This window comes from Dendrobium catenatum, unplaced genomic scaffold, assembly GCF_001605985.2.
Source record: "Dendrobium catenatum unplaced genomic scaffold, ASM160598v2 fragScaff_scaffold_1482, whole genome shotgun sequence".
NCBI classification, from domain to species: Eukaryota; Viridiplantae; Streptophyta; class Magnoliopsida; order Asparagales; family Orchidaceae; genus Dendrobium; species Dendrobium catenatum.
This window is the reverse complement of record NW_021319944.1, coordinates 1,895,743-1,916,990: the sequence shown is the minus strand read 5'-3', so window position 1 is coordinate 1,916,990 and position 21,248 is coordinate 1,895,743. Positions and strand designations below refer to the sequence as shown.

At 36.6% G+C, this 21,248-nt stretch overlaps 2 protein-coding genes across 2 annotated transcripts; both read right to left on the bottom strand.

The window, feature by feature from the left end:
• Window positions 1–4,742: 4,742 nt before the first annotated feature.
• LOC110115773 (transketolase, chloroplastic) lies at window positions 4,743–13,280 on the bottom strand. Its single transcript, XM_020849135.2, has 7 exons — window positions 12,778–13,280; window positions 12,243–12,333; window positions 11,986–12,091; window positions 11,307–11,589; window positions 11,044–11,192; window positions 6,534–6,687; window positions 4,743–5,860 (listed from the first exon to the last, which is right to left on the bottom strand). The coding sequence occupies exons 1-7, from the start codon at window positions 13,258–13,260 to the stop codon at window positions 4,904–4,906; spliced, it is 2,223 nt and encodes a 740-aa protein (XP_020704794.1). The 5' UTR covers window positions 13,261–13,280; the 3' UTR covers window positions 4,743–4,903.
• A 2,414-nt stretch (window positions 13,281–15,694) lies between these two features.
• LOC110115799 (transcription termination factor MTERF8, chloroplastic) lies at window positions 15,695–20,994 on the bottom strand. The gene is made up of 2 exons (XM_020849170.2): window positions 18,715–20,994; window positions 15,695–16,070 (listed from the first exon to the last, which is right to left on the bottom strand). Exon 1 carries the CDS (start codon window positions 20,913–20,915, stop codon window positions 19,416–19,418), a length of 1,500 nt encoding a protein of 499 aa, XP_020704829.1. The 5' UTR covers window positions 20,916–20,994; the 3' UTR covers window positions 15,695–16,070; window positions 18,715–19,415.
• Window positions 20,995–21,248: the final 254 nt, after the last annotated feature.

Below are 21,248 nucleotides of genomic sequence, written 5' to 3'. Positions count from 1 at the left end.
TATATATATATATTTATTTATTTATTTATTTATTTATTTATTTATTTATTTGATTTTGAAAACTCAACTTTATATTCCCAAAAAAAAAACTCAACTTTATTTAATTGATTATGAAAGTTTATAATGAAATTATTTATCCTATGATTTATATTAATTGATTATATTTTAAACAAAAATTTTAGGCTTTTACATAACCTATAGGCGTCTCTCAAATCTTGTCAATTATAATTATAATGAATAAAATTTAAGAAAAATAACATGCAATTTTAAGAGCGGCCCCCAATATAAATAAATAAAAATGTAACATACACTTTTCATCAAAAATGAAAATTAGTTTTTGGGTGACCTCACTTTTTACTCTCCTTCATCAGTTCCAAATTAAGGGTGTTAAATTGGATTTGGTTGATGAGCAACACATTAAAGTAGTCCATTATGCCATTAAAACCCACTTTAAATAGATTTAAACTCTTATGATTTAAAATTAAATTTATTTTATAAGTTTAAAGAGAAGCTATTTAAGTTTATCCAAAAAAAATGAAAAGTTTCAAGTGAATTAGACTCTAAAGGATATAGCTTCTTCTTTCCACTTCTAGATGCTCCCCTGTTCTGCCTTTATTAGATCCCCTCTTCTGATCTAGCCTTTGTCGAAACATGACTCCCTCTAGATGACTCTCAACCACCTCCCTCCTTAGAGAACCCCTTCAACAAGATTGTATCATTCTCCCTCTATAAGCTCTATCAAGCTAACAACCATAGATAAATTTAAAAAAAAAAAAATCATAGATAAAATTTTAGTGATACTCTTAATATGCTTTGCTTTTCTGAGCTTGTTACACTACCATCTTCGTCTATATGATAATTATGGTAAAGATAATAATTTAATTAGTGTGTCCTTGGGTTGATAGTGAAAGGTTTGTTTGGGTAGTGGTGAAATGATGATTTAGGATTTGGACAAATTTAATGTTGAAATTCTAAGCTACCATGGGTAAGCTTCCTTGGATAATAAGGGGAGAAACTTGAAATCAAAGATTTTGGATGTTAAGGAATTTATGTTAGTATTTTATGGATCTTGAATCAGCAGTTCAATAGTTCTAATATTTTTAATATGATTTCTCACAATAGAAAATTTTCTTTCTATAATAGCCTTTTGGCTAGAGTATCTTAGAGTTAATAGGGAGTTGAGGTCTTAAGAGGTTATGAGTAATATGAGAGAATATTTGATAGAGTTTTTAAAAGGTTAGATGTGTTTTGTGGTTAAGGGAAGCAAAGATTGGAGAATTATGTTGGTAAAGAAGAGGATTAAGCATAAAAAAGATAACTAATGACTCACAAAAGCTCTCGTTGATCAGTCACCAAACTTCACCAGAGCATAAAGCATCCACCAAAAATTTCAACATAAAGTTTGCACATAAGTAAAAAGTATTTTTTTTTTATTCAACTAATCCAAAAATGAAGTGTGGGAAAGAAAATGAAGTTTGGGAGGCTTTAAAGAAAATGAAGTGAGGGAAAACTATTAAACATGATGATATTCCAATAGAGGTCTAGAAATGCTTCGGAGATAAAGAAATTTCTTGGCTTACTAAACTTTTTAATATAATATGAAAACTAAAAAGATGTAAGCTATGTGGAGAATGAATGTGTTAATTCCTACCTTTAAGAATAAAGGTGATGCACAAGATTGTGCAAATTATAGATGAATTAAGTTAATGTATCATACTTTAAAACTATGGGAGAGTTAGGGAGCATAGGTTACAACGTGATACTAATATTTCTCAAAATCAATTTGGATTCATACTGGGTAGGTCTGCAATGAAATCCATACATTTATTGAGAGGTTTGATGGAGAAGTATTGAGAGAAAAAAGAATATCTTTATATTATATTTATTAATTTAGAGTTCTAAAAAAGAAAGGGATTAATAATGTGTATGTTCATGTTATTAGAGATATGAATGCTGGAGTTGTTGTGTTCAAACACAAGGTGGTTTGACCAAGTATTTTCCAATTTCAATTGGATTAAATCAAGAATTAGCCTTAAGCCCATATCAGTTTGATTTATTCATTGATATTCTTACTAGAGATTTGCAAGAGGATGTTCTGTGGTGTATGCTTTTTGCTGATGATATTTTTCTTATTAATAAGACCAAAGAGAGAGTTGAAGGTAAACTTGAATTATGGAGGTCAGCCTTAGAGTCTAAAGGTTTTCATTTGAGTAGATCTAAAATCGAATACATATAGTAGAATTTTAGTAGTAATATATCTAGTGGGGTTTTTGTGACTTTGAGCGATCAAGTCATTAATAAGAGTATATGTTTTAGATATCTTGATTCTTTTGTTTAGAGTAATGGTGAAATAGATGGGATATTATTAGTAGAATTCAAGTTGGATGGATGAACTGGAGGAATGCAACAGGCTTGTTGTGTGATAGAAAAGTAACACTCAAACTTAAGAGAAAATTCTATAAGATGGTGGTTATACCTGCAATGCTTTATAGCGCAGAATGTTGGCCATTAAAAGAGAAGCAATAAACTAAATTAAGTGTTGCAGAGATGAGGATGCTCAGGTGGATGAGTAACTTTACTCTTAGAGACAGGATATCAAAATGAGCATATACGTGAAAAGGTTGGAGTAGCTCCAATGGCAGATCAGGTTAGAGTGAGTCGTCTTAGATGATTTGGTCACATAAAACGGCAGCCTTCCGATGACCAGGTTAAGCGAGTAGATGTATTAGATTTAATCTATGTTAAGAAAGGTAGAGGTAGACCTAAAAAGATTTGGTCATAAAATATTAGAAATGATCTTTCTTTATTAGATATAAATAAGAATTTGACACTTAACTGGACACAATGGAGAAAAAGGATTAATATAGCTGATCCCACATAGTACGATAAAGGCTTGTTGTTGTTGCTATTGTTGCATTCAATGAATTCAAAAATATAAAACAAAGTTTTATTGATATACCTTTTCCAATCCTAGATAACTTCATAACCCTTTCTCTATGAAACACCATCTATGAAATTAGCCAAATTGCAAGTCATATGTTACCGCATATATTTTTTGAATTTGTATGGTTGGAAGATGGATTATCTAAATATGACTGCTTCCATCTGACATCATAATTTATTGTGAGAGGATAAGACTAATAGCTATGGAGAGGTAGAATAACATGGAGAGACTTTACAAATATGACAAATCTGATCAAATATAATATCAAACCATATGATTTAGGGGATATATTCACGGATAAGAAGTGTTTCAAGATATCATTGTTTAATCATATCTAATGAGGAAGGCCAGACGAAAACACTGATGTTCTCCTTCTTTTAACGTTATCTTTTTCCACCCTTTTGATAGTTTGAAGTAGTTGAACATGTGATGTAAGAGCAAGGACATGAAGAAAGACAAGGGGTTTCCAACCATAACAAAAGGTTCTCTAGCGCCTTCATAAATATAGCATCTCTTCATCAAATTAGTATTAAAAAAATGGTATCAAACTGGTACCAGTAAAATTTGATTCTGTATCATTTTTATTTTTTCCAAGAAAAGTTAAGCTTCCTTGCTGATTTTGTTTCCTGATTGATCCTGGAATAGGAAGGTGCAGGATATAAATTTTCAGAACTGACCAAACTGAATTCCTAATCTTGTCTCAGGATTAAATTTAATCACGACCGCCTGGTAACACAACAGAACTAGGTGGGATTTCATTGGGATAATCGCAGAAAAATAAGATACTCCACTAAAATAAACTTGCTCTAGAAATACAAATGAGCGGATAATCGAAGACTCGAGTACTAAATATACAGCCTAAATCATTGAAAATCATATAGGTTCGTTAAGGTTTTTTGGATTCTGAAACATCTATGATGCACAGATACGGACACGACTACGCGGATATGACATGACACGGACACTGTACACTTAAAGTATCAAAAATATAGGGCACGGAGACGAGTTGGATACGGTATTATAATTTTTATATTTTGAAAATAGCATATAAAATTTAATAATTGTAATAGTAATCATAATTTAGAAATAATAAGTCATTTAAAAAGAAGTTGGGCTAAAAAATAATTAATATTAGGTTGTCTAAAGTCGAAAGTTGATGCCATGTATAAGGCATCGAGAGAGATGATGACAATATTATCGAGAGTCGGGCATCAATATTATGCAGTAAGTATTAGGCGTCAATATCAAGAGGGCGTCTGTAGTCGATGTTGAGAGGCGTTGGCCGTAGATGTTAAGACGACGTCAAACAAAGATGAGCTCTCAAGTTGTGGGTGTAGAAATTGCTAGTGTCGAGCATCAATGTCAAGATAGTGTAAAACTTTGATGTTGAGATGGTTTTAAAATGTCGATGTTGATATCATTCATTATTGTGAAACCAAAGTCACGACCTGCCAAAGAGAAATAAAAATGAAAATATTCAATGAATGGGGTATTGAGTGCAGGTGATTGATTTGATGTTGTGGATAAGAATTAAGAAATTCAATTTTTATATTTAAAAAAAATTAAATACAAAAAATTATATTTAAAAAAAATTATAAAATATTTAAGACGCATGTCCAATTTGTATTTAATATTTTTTTAATCAGACATGTTTTCGACGTGTCTGATACATGTCGGAAGCATGTAGAGCCGAATACGTGTCAGACATTGCACGCCTCTTTGATAAAAAATGTCAGTGCATAATAGTTTAACACAGCAGCATAAAAAGGTAACTTAATTTCATCAACCATAATAGAAAGATGGTAATAAGCACTGAGCAAAATGCATTATTATTGCCCAACAGGACACCTGCATGCCCTTTATCAACTTCTCGTAGGTTGCATCCTCAAGCTCATGATAATAGTGCAGACTCCAAGCCTAGTTCAATGCTTTAAAGCAAATAGCACAACCAATACAAACTTACAGAGATTTGGCTGCAGCGATGACATTCTCTGCAGTCAAACCAAACTCCTTGTATATTTTCCCAGCAGGAGCACTCGCCCCAAACCTGTCAATCCCAATCGCTTTGCCCTTACTTCCAATATATTTTTCCCACCCAAACGTTGAGCCAGCCTCAATGCTGATCCTTGCAGAAACAGCCTTAGGAAGAACACTCTCTTTGTAATCATCTGACTGCTCTTCAAACAATTCCCATGAAACAAGTGACACAACCCTTACCCTCTTTCCGTCCTTTCTCAGTTCCTCTCCAGCCTTGGCAGCAATCTCCAACTCCGATCCAGATCCAATGAGAATAAGATCAGGCTTATTGTCTGAAGAGTTGTCTGAGATGATATATCCACCCTTCTCAACTCCTTCAAATGATGTTCCAGAAAGCTGAGGAAGCTTCTGGCGAGAAAGGGCAAGGATAGAAGGTCTCTTCTGGCTGAGAACGGCAACTTTGTAGGCACCTGCAGTCTCATTTCCATCTGCAGGCCGGAGTATCAAGATGTTCGGCATCATCCTGAAGCTCATTAGGTGCTCAATGGGTTGATGTGTAGGGCCATCTTCGCCAAGTCCAATGGAGTCATGAGTCATCACAAAGATGACTCTAGCTTGAGATAATGCCGCAAGTCTAATGGAGGCTCTCATATAATCTGTGAAGACAAAGAAAGTGGCACAGTAAGGGATGAGGCCAGGGCTATGGTGTGCAATGCCATTGCAGATAGCGCCCATCCCATGTTCTCTGACACCAAATCTTATGTTTTTCTCTTGTGGAGTGCTATTTTGGAAGTTACTATACATCTTAAGCAATGTCATGTTGGAGGATGCTAGATCAGCACTACCACCAATAAGTCCAGGAAGAACTTTAGCCAATGCATTAAGGCACTGCTGAGAGAGATTTCTGGTGGCATCAGCTGGGCTTTCAGGAGTATATACCTGTCGATAGAACAAAATAAAGTCAAATATATATGCATATATATATATATATATATCAACAATAAAGATTGGGAATCATCCAAATCACCATTATTATTATGGCAATTACAATTATCCCAAGTAATTGGCTTCTACTTTATGAATCCTCATTTTTGCTTCATTCTTATTAAGTCTATGTCTATTTTCAATTATCTTATCATAAAAATGGCAAGTCCCACTATCCCAAAAAATAATTATTTCTCAAACATTTTAATTTTGCCATGCATTCATCTTAATATTCTCATTTCTACCACACTAAATTTAACTATAATTTTCTTCGTTATTATCAAATAGTTATATTCGTATAATATAGTCGATCTAGTTGTAGTCTTGTAAAATTTAATTTTAAGTCTCCATGATATTCCTGTCATACAATACCATCCAATCTTAACTCTAAAAGTTATTATCTTTACCAATATTATCATTTGTTGTATAACAAATCCAAGACACTCAAACTAATTGCACCTAATATAACTTCAAATTTACATACCATATTCTCAACATTTACTCTATTAATCCTATGCCCCGTCTTCTAAAAATATCCTTCATTGTTCTACTAATGCTAGTTCCTTGTCTTCCAGCAATATCAAAAATCATCAATGAATCATAGTAAAATCAATATTATGCTGCTCACCGGAAGAGCCTTCTCCCATTCAGCAGGCAAGTCTCCTGAAATTATATCCTTCAAAATAGTCGCATCTTCTTTGTGCTTCTTCTCATACTCTGCAAACTTCGCATTCCATTCAGACTCATGAGCTGCACCATTAGAGATATGTCGGCTCCAATGGCTGTAAGAAGCCAAAAGCAAGCATTGACTAATTACTATCCATAGAAAATAAGGCTGCATTGATTAATTACTACCCATAGAAAATAAGGCTTAAAGTGCTAGCAATTTAGTTGAAAAAGATTTTAAAAGTTATTACCAATATCCTGGGATCAAATCCCTCCTACTAAATTGTGTTCCTACACTCAAATTTTCACCTGAAAAAAGGCTCAATTTTATAGTGTTGTGTTGTTGAATAATGGGAATGACTATTCAATAAAAATATTATTCTTTTTTTTTAGGAGAAATGCACCAATGCATTAAAAGAAAATAAAAATATTATTCAAAGTGTGAAAAAGAGTTATAGCTATTTGATAAAAAATATTAGGGGATTCATAAACATAGCACTTTAAACTTGCTTATTTATATATCTAGCACCTGAAACTTAGTATTTGATTATATAACACATAAATCTATTTAATACTTTAAAAGTAATACTTTGTTACCTTCATTCTCATCTCCCCTTAAAAAACTATTAGCACGGCAAATCAGAAGGCTCTACAAGTGGTCCCTCTTCACGTGACTCTGCTCCAGCCGTCACCGAACGCATCCCACTTACCTACTGCTAACGACTCTGCTCCTGCAAGGATATCACGATCCTTAGTTATGATTATACTTCACCAATATATCATGTAATCTGAGTTCTACATTTCAATGAGAACATCTTATCTACAGTAATCTGTCTATCTTCTTCTCTTTGCCTTCTCTTCTTGGTATCAAAGCGCTGAGCTTCACCGCCTTCTTTCTCCATGGCCGGACAAAGCGCCACCTCCTCCGGAACTTCTCTGGCATCTTCTCTGTCTGCAGCAATGGCAGACTTCACTGTGCCTGCTCCGCTGAAGTTCCTCATGACGAATCTGAAGCTCATCGTCAATCTTTAACTCTCCAACGAGAACTACGCCATCTGGAGCTTACAGGTGCACAAGCTCTTCACAGCAAACGGTTTCGATGGCTACCTCACCGGAAAACAGGCGCGACCGAGCGGACCCTCTTCCGATCCCAAACTGAAGCTGTGGCTTCTAATCGACCAGAACCTCGTTGTCGCTCTACTTTCCACCATTTCGCCTTCAGTTCTCCCTTGCATACTACACCTCTCCACCTCTGCTGAGATCTGGAACACTTTTGGCAAATCGCCTGCAGCCCACCAACAGGTCGAGAGTCATCCAGCTCAACACAGCAACCAATCAGTTTGGATACTATGTATTCTCTTCTCTTCAGCGAATAGATACACGTCAACAACAAACTGCAGCGCGATATTCCTCCTGCTACTGACAATGTAGCCTTCTACACTGGCCGCGGCCGAAGCAATCGAGGCCGAGGAAACTATCGCGGAAGATCATTTCCACCCAGATCTCAACCCAACAGCAATCGAGCCACACCCACACAGGGGAACACTCGGACTACCTGTCAGATCTGTGGGAAGCCCGGCCACATTGCCCTTGATTGCTGGCACAGATGCAACATGAATTACTCCTCCATAGAGCCTTCTCGAGCTCTCTTATCTCAACCACAAAACAACAATGCCACCGAGTGCATACTAGACATCGGAGCTTCAAGTCACCTTACCCTGACTCTATCAATCTATAGCAGCCCACCGCCTATTTAGGCACAGATTCTGTCTCCATAGCCAATGGGAACTCTCTGCCTATTCAACACCAGAGCCAAGGGATACTACCTCTCCCAAATACTCCTCGTAAGATTTTTCTCCAAAACATCTTTCATGTTCCTTCACTAACTCACAATTTACTCTCTGTTCACAAGCTTACCAAGGACAATAATTTCTCTATCTCCTTCGACGCTAACGGCTTCGTCATTCAGGATCTAGCGGACAATCAAGTTCTTCTCCATGGTCCTACCCGTGATGGCCTCTATTCAATCCACACGCCCAAGACCCGATCATCTCACACTGCCTTCCACTCCACAGCCACTACAAGCTCAATCTGGCACAATCGTCTTGGACCTCTTGGTCATCCTCACCTCCGTGTCATGAAGTTATTAGCTAAATTAGTCCCGTCTATATGTACTTCTTCTGGTTCTACCTTATGTCGGTCTTGTAATGTGGCCAAAAGCCACAAGTTATCATTTCCTTTTAGAATCTACAAATGTTACAACTCCTTTTTCTCTCATTCACACAGATGTTTGGGGACCTTCACCCGTTCCCTCAATCAATGGATATCATTATTATGTAACTTTCATTGACGATCACTCTCGTTTCTGCTGGCTTTATCTAATGCAATCCAATGATCAAACTCTTTCAAAATTTATACACTTCCATAATCTTATCAACACATCTTTCAACAGTAAAATTAAAACCATTCGATCAGACAACGGAGGCGAATTTCTCAATAATCACTTCACCAACTACCTCTCTCAACACGGAATAGCTCATCAACGCAGCTGTCCCTACACACCCGAACAAAATAGTCTCGCATAAAGCAAAAATAGACATCTTCTAAAGATCACCCGAGCTCTACTACACACCGCCACTCTTCCCTCTACCTTTTGGGCAGAAGCTCTTCTCACAGCTAATTACCTCATAAATCGCCTTCCCACTAAATCCCGTCATCTCCACATTCCCTACAAATTACACCATGGCACACTACCAAATTACAACCACCTCAAAATATTTGGTTGTCTTTGCTTCCCTTGGCTTCGCCCTCTGACGACAAACAAACTCCAACCTAGATCTCAAGATATTGCATTTTCCTTGGTTATTCATCCTCCCACAAAGGCTATAGATGTTACAACCTTCTCACCCACAAAATTCACATCTCCCGTCACGTAATCTTCTATGAACAACACTTTCCACACTCCATTTCATCCACCAATACCACTACTCCAATCTCCATCATGGTGTTGCCTTGAATCACCTCCTTCTTCACCTCTGCCACATTGTTGCCTTCTCCCAAACTATCACAGAGAGAGATTCCCATTCAATGATCTATAGGCAGATTTTAGGCAGAAAATGGAGTTGGAGTTGCAAGTCTTTTTTATTCAGGGAACTTTGACTTTGAACTTATGATTCTCTTATTCGTTTACTTATTTATTGTGAGAATTTCACATGGAATAAGGTATGCGACAATTTCGACATACTAACAGATATCTATTAACGAGCCTATCTTGAAATCAAATAAATTTAATTTTACTTTTTATCTTGCGTGGGATCTTAACTATGAAAAATCTAATCCCGAGCTTAGAATTTTTATTTTCTTCGACCATTTTCGGTTTAGGCAGAAAGGCAATAGTGCGAAGCGGAGATGCAAATGGAGATAAATAAGTGTCACTTTTGAGGTGTTAGGTAGATTTTGCATGTTATATAAGGAAATACTAAGTTTTAAGACTTATAAATAAGCAAGTTTAAAAAAGCAATGTATGAAAATCTCGAGAAATACTATGGCATTGATAGGAGTGATGGAATAACTAAAATAAATATTATGAGAATATTTCATATTATTATAACATGATAAAATAATCTTAATTAGCACATAATAAATTAAATTGTTTTTTAATTAAAAAGAACAAGTACATATCATAAAATCACCTTTCCAATAAGTCACCTAAACTATCCATCTAAGAAATCATTAGTTATTTGTCAAATTTGATTTTGTTAATCAATCGGTTGTACTGTTTGACACATACCTCAATCCATTAGTCAAGCTCGATGAGGAGCTCTATTGGGGGGTCATTGGGGGGAAGCGAATGCAACATATAGAGGGTCGCGACATTGTAAATCTAGCATCAAAGTGTTCTGGTCCCCCCTCTGAGATAGAACACGGAACCACAACACTGTAGTTCCAGTGCCACGACACTATGAACCTAGCGCAGCTGCACTATAGGTTCAACGCCACAGCGCAGCAGAGGCGTTTTGAAATAATGAGTCATAGTCGAGGCATTGTGTGTAAGTTGAGTCGGTTTTATCTTTGTTTTTAAGAGATGTATCTAATTGAAGGGGATGTAACTCATAAGAAACTTGCATTCACATTTAGAGACGGTGGATGTGGGTGATCTGTATAATTTCTCTCATTTTATATAATGGATTTCTTGATGTAGTGTGGCTCCATTATTTTTTTATTTACGAGTTTTTCTACGCTAAATTCTAGAGTTCTTCTTCGTCGTTTATTTTCCTTGTTTATTTCATTTTTTGTTCACTTCCCAACAGAAAGTCATTTTTTTGCTAAACTTTTTCTCACCGCATCAAATCAAACACACAAAAACAACTTCTACTGTTCTAGGAAGCAAAAATAGGCAGAAAAAAGTATTATCAAATTAAACGGTCCTTAAGTTTTATATGCCCAGCTAAATAGATTAGTAGAAGTGACACCTTTTCACATCCTCAGGTACATGGAAAGGATCATAAGGCCATCCAAGATTTTTTCTAGTTGCATCAACTTCCTCACTACCCAATGCACTTCCATGAGCACTGTATGAATTTGCCTTGTTCGGTGATCCATAACCAATGGTGGTTGTAACCTGCAGAGACATGGACGTACATGAAGGATAAGAATGTCCCTATCAAACACTAAAAAGAGAGCAACAAAAAATACTGTGAGATGTAATCAAACGTAGAGGGAGAAAGAAAAGTACCTTTATCAATGAAGGCTTGTCTTTAACAGCTTTGGCTTCCTTGATTGCAGCCCGGATCTCATTGTAGCCTGTGTTACCATTCTTTACCCAGATGGTGTGCCAGCCAAGAGCCTCGAAGCGTGCATTGACATCCTCTGTAAATGTAATTTCTGTGTCTCCATCAATGGTAATACGATTGTCATCATAGAAAGCAATCAATTTCCCAAGACCCCAGTGTCCAGCAAGAGAGCAAGCTTCATTTGATACTCCCTCCATTTGGCAACCATCCCCAAGTATAACATACCTAAATTAAAATGCCAGTCAGTGCTAGTCCCTAAGGACATCTCCAACCTAAAATCTAATTTTTCACTCCAAAATATAGTGAAACTAAAAAATTGGGTGATTCATCTCCAATCAAACTCCATTTTGCGCCCTTCGCAGAAGGTAACCATCTTTTTCCTCTTTCGCACATTCTTCAGCAAATCTGGTAGATACAGAAAAATAATGTAGGTGAACAGTGCACGCCAATATTAGCGTCGCACTGCTCACCCGCAACCAAATACCGAAAGTTTTATAGTTCGGCTGGAGCTCGCAAAAGACTCCCTTCATGCCTTTGGAGTTCGTTTGGAGAAGGCTAAGTGCTACAAAAGAAGAACAGATATAATAACACGTGACAGGATACGACTCTTTAAACTATTACGTGTAATGGTCAATGATCTCCGCATCAGGCTTATTGAAGCGGGCAGCTAGGTGCTTCTCAGCTAATGCTAATCCGACAGCATTTGCAATACCCTGACCAAGAGGACCTGTAGCACACAAAGAGAATAAATTACATAATCTATAACACCAAGCAGAATACAGAAAAAGAAAGATATGGTAATACAAGTAATGCAAAAGCATTCTTTACATAAAACGAATAGTCATGCCCTGTTCAGTTCTACACTTAAAATTACTTACCAGTAGTGACTTCGATACCGGGCGTTTCAAAACTCTCAGGATGCCCAGGAGTTTTACTCTGCCACTGTCTGAAAGCTTTCAAATCCTCATCCTAAAACATCATAATAAGAACCATCAATTATAAAATAAAAAAAGAGCAGCTTTGAGCAAAATATTTTTATAAACGGCATCTCCATATCAGGGCTTTTAAACTTTATAAACCAGGCTCCAATTCAACTAAATAGACCCATACATTGATCTCTCCTTGAGGAATCATTTAAACTGATTCTAAACCAACATTAGCAGAATAAAGATCGGTAGACTTGTATCATAAGAAATTTATCAAAGAAAAACAATTTCTCAGAACGAACAAAATGAAAGAAATTATCCCTGACTAGACCAACCAATCCTAAAAAAAGGAAACGACATATATGCCAAACTATGGGAGACAAGACGACAAGATTCATTTGAGAGAAAAACGCCATATTTCCTACTCATATTCAAGCAAGTCAAAATCATAAAAACCTTCTATATAAAGAATGCAAACCACTCATACCTTAACACTGTCATACCCAGTAAGGTAGAGTAGCGCGTAATGCAGCATGCATCCATGGCCCGCAGAGAGCAGGAATCGATCCCGGTTAAACCAGTAAGGATTCTTAGGGTTGAAGCGCATGAATTCATCGAAGAGGATATGACCCAAGGGGGCACATCCCATGGGGAGCCCCGGGTGACCTGAGTTGGCCTTCTCCACCGCATCGACGGCCAGGAACCGGATTGTGTTCACGGACCTCTCCATTAGCTCTTCGGTCACCGGCTTGCCGTCCGCCGTGTCAATCACGGCTGATCGAATCTTAACAAACCGCCGAGAGCGCTGTTTTAACTCAGCCGCTTTTGGGTTAAGCCGAAGAATAAGGCGGTGCCCGCCGGAGGAGAGGGCGAGGCGGTCAGGCTGGGATGGGGCCGCGACGGTCCCCCGGCCGGAGATCGCCCGTGCTAATTGGGCGTGGGATGCAGTCAAGAAGGAGGAAGCGGCCATGTCGCAGTCGCAAGATCCTCACAAAGCCTGCCGCTTTAGATGAAGAAGGAAGTTGGCGGGTTTAATATAAAATATTTATCGATGAGAGTAAAAAAAGACCGTAGAATCGTGACCGTCGAATGGATATGCCTGCTTTCGATACTGTGATATTTGGACTGATCGTAAATGCACTAATTCCTGATTTTTAATAATTATAATAAAAATATGTCATTTTGAACTTAAATCATATGATAAGGAAAATTTATTTTAGTTAACTTATGACCTCTCAAATGACGTATAAATTTAATTATTGTTTAGTTCTAAAATACATTTTTATAAATAAGATATAATAATATTTTAGCTAACGATGATAATATAAAATATATGACGATAAGTGTTTTATATTTGACACATAAGTATTTTAAATTATTAGATAAAAGCAAAGATGCATTGCTTAGAATTTAATTTTTAGAGTTAAAATTAGGACTTTAAAAAGTGGAATATATTTAAAAAATTACAATAAATTAATATTATTAGGATAGAAAAAAAAAATTAGGAGTGCTCCCTCATTTTGATACTCTTGATCTTAGAGCATTTATCAAGTATTTTTTTATCAAACATTTATGTGCCCAAATGATGTCAGAATTAGGTGATCTTAGGCTTGTTGGATTCATCTCGTCGAGCCGCTCGATTCGATTGTAATCATCCTATATTTGGGTATGATTTGTTCATCCAATTTAGGCTTTGATCCTACCAAATGTACTTTGGGTCCTCAATTTGGATCCATTTGGGCTCGGATTGGATCGATTTTGGTATCGTTGGGTTTGTCTCTTCGAGATGTTTAGTTTGATTATAGGTTTATTTAAATCGGAATTTAGATGGCCCCGGATTAAGTTTTGCAATTTTTTATTCATATTTGCATCGAGAGTCGTGTATGATTAAGATAATTTGTTGACGACATATCAACATTAATCATTTATTTAATAGTTAATCCATTGTTAAAAAAGGTATAATAATCCCTAAGGTTATATAAAGGGTTCTAGTTTATATTAAGGAACTTATTCTTAAATGAAACATTGAATTCGTGTTGTTTGCTTATTTTCTTCTCCACTTTACGATGGATTCTCATTTTCTCATCTCATCTACCACCAAATCCCTTCTTTTAGTGACCGTTCGTCTTTTCTCTTTTTTTATGTTACATCATTCGATTTAACAGATAAAAAATTTTCCTCATATGTATATCTCATTGTTCACTAGCCCTTTGCTTGCAATCTTTTCATTGCTTCACGATCTTCATCCAACACCCCATTACTTGAGATGAACCTCATGTGCATTCGACTCTTCTTCTATCATGACACAAATCTTGATGTTCTAACATTCTTCCTTAAAGCCCATAACTAGTGGTAAGGTCTTTATCTCGAGAGATTATTTTGTGCGAACACCGAACACAGCTTAACGTCCAGAGGCGAGTCAGGTGCAGCCATGTCATCAAGTATCAAGCAGTACCGAGCTCGGTAGTACCAAGCTGTGGTACCGAGTAGGGGGTAACATGGCGCACTTTTATTGAACTCTGGACAGTTTTCGGCGTCCACACAGAATAATTCATCCTTTTATCTCATGTATTATAGATGTGCATCAAGTGCTTGCTATTGTGATCTTAAAGAAATTCATGCCAAAGAATTCTATCATTAAGCAAAGAATAGACCAACTTTTTTTAAAGGGCATGCATCCTGAACATGTAAGAGCAAACCATTGTTAGTGTGAATGTGCTCACAGAATACTTGTATGACCTCCTCAGAATGTTATTGAAGCTTACTATCTGGTTCATACAAGAAGATTGATTATAATAGATGTATCTCATTATTATGACAGTAATTATGCTGATGAACTCTATGATCATCACATTAATATCAATATTAATATAATAATCAATTTACTAGACATATTAGATCTTCATATTACCCATAATCCCAATTGTAATCCTTGAATTTTTCCTAATTAGCATAAGGCATCCCAACATTAACACGCGGTAGAACAAAAATAGTCATTAAAATATTAATGGCTGAGACATCTTAACTTCTACAAAATATCTCAAGAGAATTCTCAGAAATATAAAATCAATCAAGATGAATTATCAACAACTAGAGTTTCTCTCGAGATAATCTCAACTGTCAATTCTAAATATCCCTAAATAATTTTAAATACACTTTAACTAGAATTATTCAAGAAGAGATAGTCATTGACATTAGATCTACTTCAACATTCAATTAACTTTAAATTCAACTTCCAACACGAGCATCATTATAAATAACAATAATCATACCTCTCATATAGGGACATTATGATATATGTTATGATTCGGGGATCAAATCAGCACCCAAAACAACCGCTAGAATCAAATCGGTACCAAACAAAGAAAAAATAGCCACCAACCAAGAAAAGGACAGTAATGATATATAAGAACAACGCTAATAAAGCTAAAATAATAATCTTCAATCAAAAGAAACACAAGATACAATTGATTCACTGTTCAAGAGGTGAATAGGCTCAGCCCCAATTCCTAGTAGCAACTAGGAACCCAAAATCACCGAAGAAAACTACTGCAAAAATTTCTTCATACAATCCCCCCCATATACAAACTTTCTCCTTTGAAATCAGCCCTAGTCCCACCATAAATGCACCTCGTATTTTCTCCAACGATCACTTCTTAATACTTCTCCTATAGATCTGAAATGAGGTGTTGACAAAACAGGAGCCTTTGGATTCCTGGAATTTCGCCGACCCCCACCCCCAGGCATTCGGTTTGGTAGCCAGAGGCTTGGGATCCATAGCTGCATCGACAAAAGAATAAAAGAAATTATTAGTGAGAATATCTATTATACTTGGAAATATTTCTATTGCCTTCTTTGTTATTTAGTAATGGTAAATATAAATCTAAACCAGACCACTTTAATCATTTTGTATTCTTAAGGAGCATACTTTCTCATTGAGCTATTACTTGACCTCCTCATAAAGTATCTCAGTCACAGTTACTTAATGACATTAAACCAACAAATTGATAGGATTCCTCATCCTATGTGATGCCAAATTTTCACTGTCAACATTTTTTATGTTGTTTGTATGAAATTTAAATATGCGATGGAGAAAAAGAGTTACGGATGATAACAACCATACCAAAATGCCACATAATTATGGTCAATTGAACTAGAATGATTTTATTCATTTAGAACATGACGCTAGTAACACTGTCGTTGTCAGTTTCCAAGTCTTTGATGAGAAAAGTAAAGGTTTGCATTAGGTAGTCGACGACCAGCGTAAAACTTCTCGAATAATCATGATATGAATCATTTAATACATTGTGTTAATATCAAGGCGTTACTTGGAAGCGATGTGCTGTATAGCATGAATAAAGCAACAAGTGTGCAAGTGCCATGGCACCAACTCCCAGCTACAATGTTAAATAGGCAAAGTTTCACACATCATAGACAGATTTATGCAAAGAAGCTAGTCCATAAAATTAAAAATATGATAGAAACTTTAAATATAGGTTCCCTTACAGTTTCATAAATGAAATTAATATATATTATGATGCATAAAAATATAAATATTCTATGCATTCAGGAAACTAAATGAGTTTGAGAGAAGACTAAGGAAATTAATAGTTTAGATTTTAAACTATAGTATTATGATAGGAGTCATATAGAAATTGTATAGGCGTGATTATAGATAAGAGTTTGAGGGATAATATTGAAAAATTAATAAATTTGGATATAGAATTATAGCTTTAAAGATTGTTGTTTATGCTAAAATTATTAATATTATAATTTTGTTGATTGCATTTATCTGTCGAAATAAGGAAGAACAAAAATATTTCTTCTTAATTCAGGAAGGGGTTCATAAAGATTTTTTTTTTATTATAATGATTGATTTATTTAACTGTACGAATCAATATAGAAGATAATATGGAGCATCATATGTTTGGAAGAACATTCTACAGTCGCTACTCCTATTTCTATTTTATTCCACTATTCTTATTTCATCTTTATTCATTTTCTATTAAAAAGAATGTTATATTCTTTTATAATTTGTTGCTAGGTTTAGTATTAGAGGGGAATAGAAAATGATCAAAATATTTTATTAACTCTTTATGAATGATCAAAATGGTTCACAACTATATTAAAGGATTATTTTGGTTCCCCTTTAAAGAGTTGAGGTATCAAAATGAAATTATTCTATGCAGAGTCCGAACGATAAAAAACTGTCCATGTAAGTGTACACTCACTGTGTGCACTCATAACCGAACGGTTCTTTATCGTCCGGACTCCGCACGGAATAATTTCTCATCAAAATGGGCCTTCATAAAGAATCAATGGACCATTTTGAGGGCGAAATATAGGGGCTTACACCTATAGAAAACATGAACTCAAATCATAAAGTCCTTGCAAAATGAGGGCGAAATATCTGGGTAGTATCTTTTCTAAAACTCAATTTGTCCTTTGAAAATTTACCACAACCTAAACTGATTAAAACTCGCCTCGCCGACACACATAAAAAAAGGGACGCGAAGAGGCCATGGCACGCGAATTTTCGAAGCCCACATATGATAGATATAAATTATCCTTTTGCATTTTTTGGATGAAAAGTTTTTTTTTTCCAAATTTTGTTATTTTGGATAGCGCCAAAGTCAAGATTTGAGTTTGATTTAGATTTGAAATCTCATCCATCTAAACTCTTACAAATATATTAAACAGAGAGGAACTTAGAGAGGATTTGTGTGCATATGGGGTGAATTCCTTTGGGTTGATGTAGATAAGAGAGAGGATAGACAATTTTGGGAAAAGAAAGGTGGGGAGAAAATAAAAATAACAGATAGATTTCTTTTTGTGACCACGAAGTATTATCTTGATGTGGATGATGAAATAAAATGATTATTCTATAAACATGTGTCATGGTAGGCTATTGAGAAGCAGTGGTGTGAATATCTTTTGGTATTATTTAAATCAATCTTGTTTATTAATTATTATATCACTTGTATATGGCTTGAGAGCTTCCAACTTGTGGAATGATTGGATGTATTTAAGTTTGGAGAATAGTGTTTTGTTGTTCATTCGCATAAAAATTTGAGTACATTAGTACAAAATCATCTCACCTGAGTGCTTAATTCAAAACCTAAGTAGGATAGACCCATTCCATTACCAAGATTTTGGATCCACAAAGACGTGGTGTTTTAGTAGAGTCGAGTTTTCTGGGTATGAGAAGCATTGTTTTCCAGTTAAAAATAGTATAGGTATAATTTTCTTAATGATATGAACGCTTCTAACCTGAATAGAATATCACTTTAGTCATTTCATCTGAATTAATGGCCAAAATACTATAACTAAAACAACATTTATACCGATACAAAGGTTTCCTCTGCATATGGCCTATATAGTCTGAATCATTATGATGAACAAAAAACTATCTTGCTATACTTACCTGAATATGTATGAACATGCCACAGCTCTTCCCTCCATTAATGGTAGCCGGGCTGTGAAATCATTGTAATCCAATCCAAGTGATGGTGAATCATTTGAAGTAGCGTATAACGAGAACAAGTTCAATAATCATGAATGTCTCATGGGTCCAAAAGCTCCTTGATGTTATTGACACCTATATATCATGGCAGCAACCAGTAATGAAATCCATTGAACTAGCAATCATCCTCTCAACCGGTGAAGGATTTCGACAGAAGAGGATTGAGGCCATTAGATTACAAAAATAATTCAGCGAGCATGATTGCCTCCAGCTTGACAGGGAGGCAGGAGAACCTTTATAATCCTTTTTTTTTTCGGAGATGTTACAAAGGTCTGAATTTTGGATCTTACTAATGGAAATTATCCTTTGATAGAGGTCTGATATCTTGAATTTCTGAGAGAATAATGTCGGGCACATGACCTGTCCGCTCACTCCCTCTCAGGTCCGAAAGTTTGGCCTTAAGATAGGATCGATTTCAAACCCAGAATTAATCTATTCCTTGGAGTTTGTACACCGTTTTATTGCTTCATCTTGAATCTCCTCGCCCAACTTATTTGGCTGTCATTTTGAATTGTTAGTCAGAAGATAGCGCTCGGATGTCATTTAAGCAGAAAGGATTGAACTTCTTTTTATTTATCCATTTTTTTACATAGGAGGTGGCATCAATTATCAAGGTTAGCACGATCTGAATTACAATCTGTTACAGCTTCTATCCATTTGTTAGTTTTCACGTAGAAGCTCTCATCAGAAACACTAAGAAGATGGATGATTGATGATCCTTTTCCTTTGTTTGCCATCTGTATCTCATACCTGTACTTGATCCGGTCATCTAGCTTATAACCCAAGAACGCAGGGAAATTCAGTAGTTCCCCCACATCTCTTTGCATATCGTTGATCAAAAACTCCATCTTCTTCTCCAGTGACTCACAGTTATACTGCAGCACTTGTGGATGCTTCCTGCTCATGGCCAGCACATCCTCGCAGGAGAAGCCATGGCTAAAGAAAAGTCCAATTACTTTCTGCATGTTTTCAGAGCTAGTCCTGGTCGCCGCACCAACAGCCAAAGCCATCTCCCTAGTCCGATACACGTATCCTAGCTTGACAAGAAACACTAACTTCTTTGCAAGGTTGTCCTCAAAGGACAGGCTCACGAAAAGAGGTGCCTTGACGAGAAACTTAAAGATGTCCTCGGCGTTCAACCCGCATTGTTCGAGAAACTCAATTCTGGAAGTAAGCTTTCTCTCTCTGCTGACGCTGAAAATGTTGGGGTACACAAGAGCTATCTTGAAGACTTGCTCACCAGAAAGGCCAACAGATCGCCAGAACTCCAGGTGTGATTGAAGGTGCTCAACTGTATATGCAAGGACTGCTGGCAGCTTACGGATCAAGATCGCAGAGGACTCTTCGTCGCCACCAGCAAGATCAGCAAAGAACTGGGCACGGGGAATCAACTGGTTATGGAGATCCAGGTTCAGAAGCTTGGGACGGCGTACAATGATATCCGGCCAGCCATAGCGCTGCAAGAACAATATCACTTCCTCAATATCCTCGATGGTCCGCTCACAGAAAGCTCTCTTGATATCAACGACATTGAGAAGATGCCCGAGCTTCTCGTGAGGGAATCCATGGTTAAGAAGAAGTTTGGTTCTCATGACAAGCCCAGGAAAGAGCGCGGGATCGGTACGGATTAGAAGCCGCTCGAGCTTTGTCGGCAAGAGTTCTACGGAATCTTCATGGACAAAGTTGAGGAAGAGGCCGGCCTCCGGCGACGTGAGTATGTCAGGGCGTTTGATGATGGTCCGCCAGAGAGCAGAATTGCTGAGCCCAATGGACAGCAAGATGTCTATCCGAAGACGAAGCGAATCAGGAGAAGCGATAGCTGCTGATTCGATCTCTGGATGGCGTTGGAGAAGGGCATCCACTTCGTTTTGGTCCAGGCTGAGTTTCTTGAAGATGGAGAGGGTGAAGGCCGCATCGGTAAGGGCGGTCCGGGGAAGGCATCGGGCTGTAAGGTGGCCGTGACTATTAAGGGAAAGCGCGGAGGAAGGAAGCCGAGGTATAGGTGAATGGACTGATAGGTAATAAGAATGACAAAAGGAAGGAGACGGCGGAATTAGGTTTGTGAAGATGGAGAGTGGTGAACGCAGCGGGCTGGGAGCCATGGGCGCAGGGCAGCGATTCCTGGCTGAGATGATGCAACAAGGGACGCAGAAGTTGGAGATGAGCCTGTATTAAGATTTCGGTTTTTCTTGTAAGACACTTATCCTAAAATTTTGAGAAATTTACATGTAACATTTATCAAATACTTCCCCAAAAAACATTTATCAAATATACATGCATATCACTTTATTTCATGTTATTTATACATATTGAGTTCTAAAATATTCGTGGCGATAGAAAAATATATAATATAATGTCTTAGTTTTGTACTAAGATCCAACACACAAGCAGATAAAAAAGTGGGTATAACATTTATAAGAGACACTAGAATTTTT

Excerpts from the sequence above, each read along its gene's own strand:
- LOC110115799 (XM_020849170.2), bottom strand. The coding sequence starts at position 20,915 with ATGGCTCCCAGCCCGCTGCGTTCACCACTCTCCATCTTCACAAACCTA.
- LOC110115773 (XM_020849135.2), bottom strand. The coding sequence starts at position 13,260 with ATGGCCGCTTCCTCCTTCTTGACTGCATCCCACGCCCAATTAGCACGG. Across the intron at positions 12,334-12,777 it reads CTGGGTATGACAGTGTTAAG|GATGAGGATTTGAAAGCTTT; the intron begins GTATGAGTGGTT and ends ATGATGTTTTAG. Across the intron at positions 11,193-11,306 it reads ACAAGCCTTCATTGATAAAG|GTTACAACCACCATTGGTTA; the intron begins GTACTTTTCTTT and ends ATGTCTCTGCAG.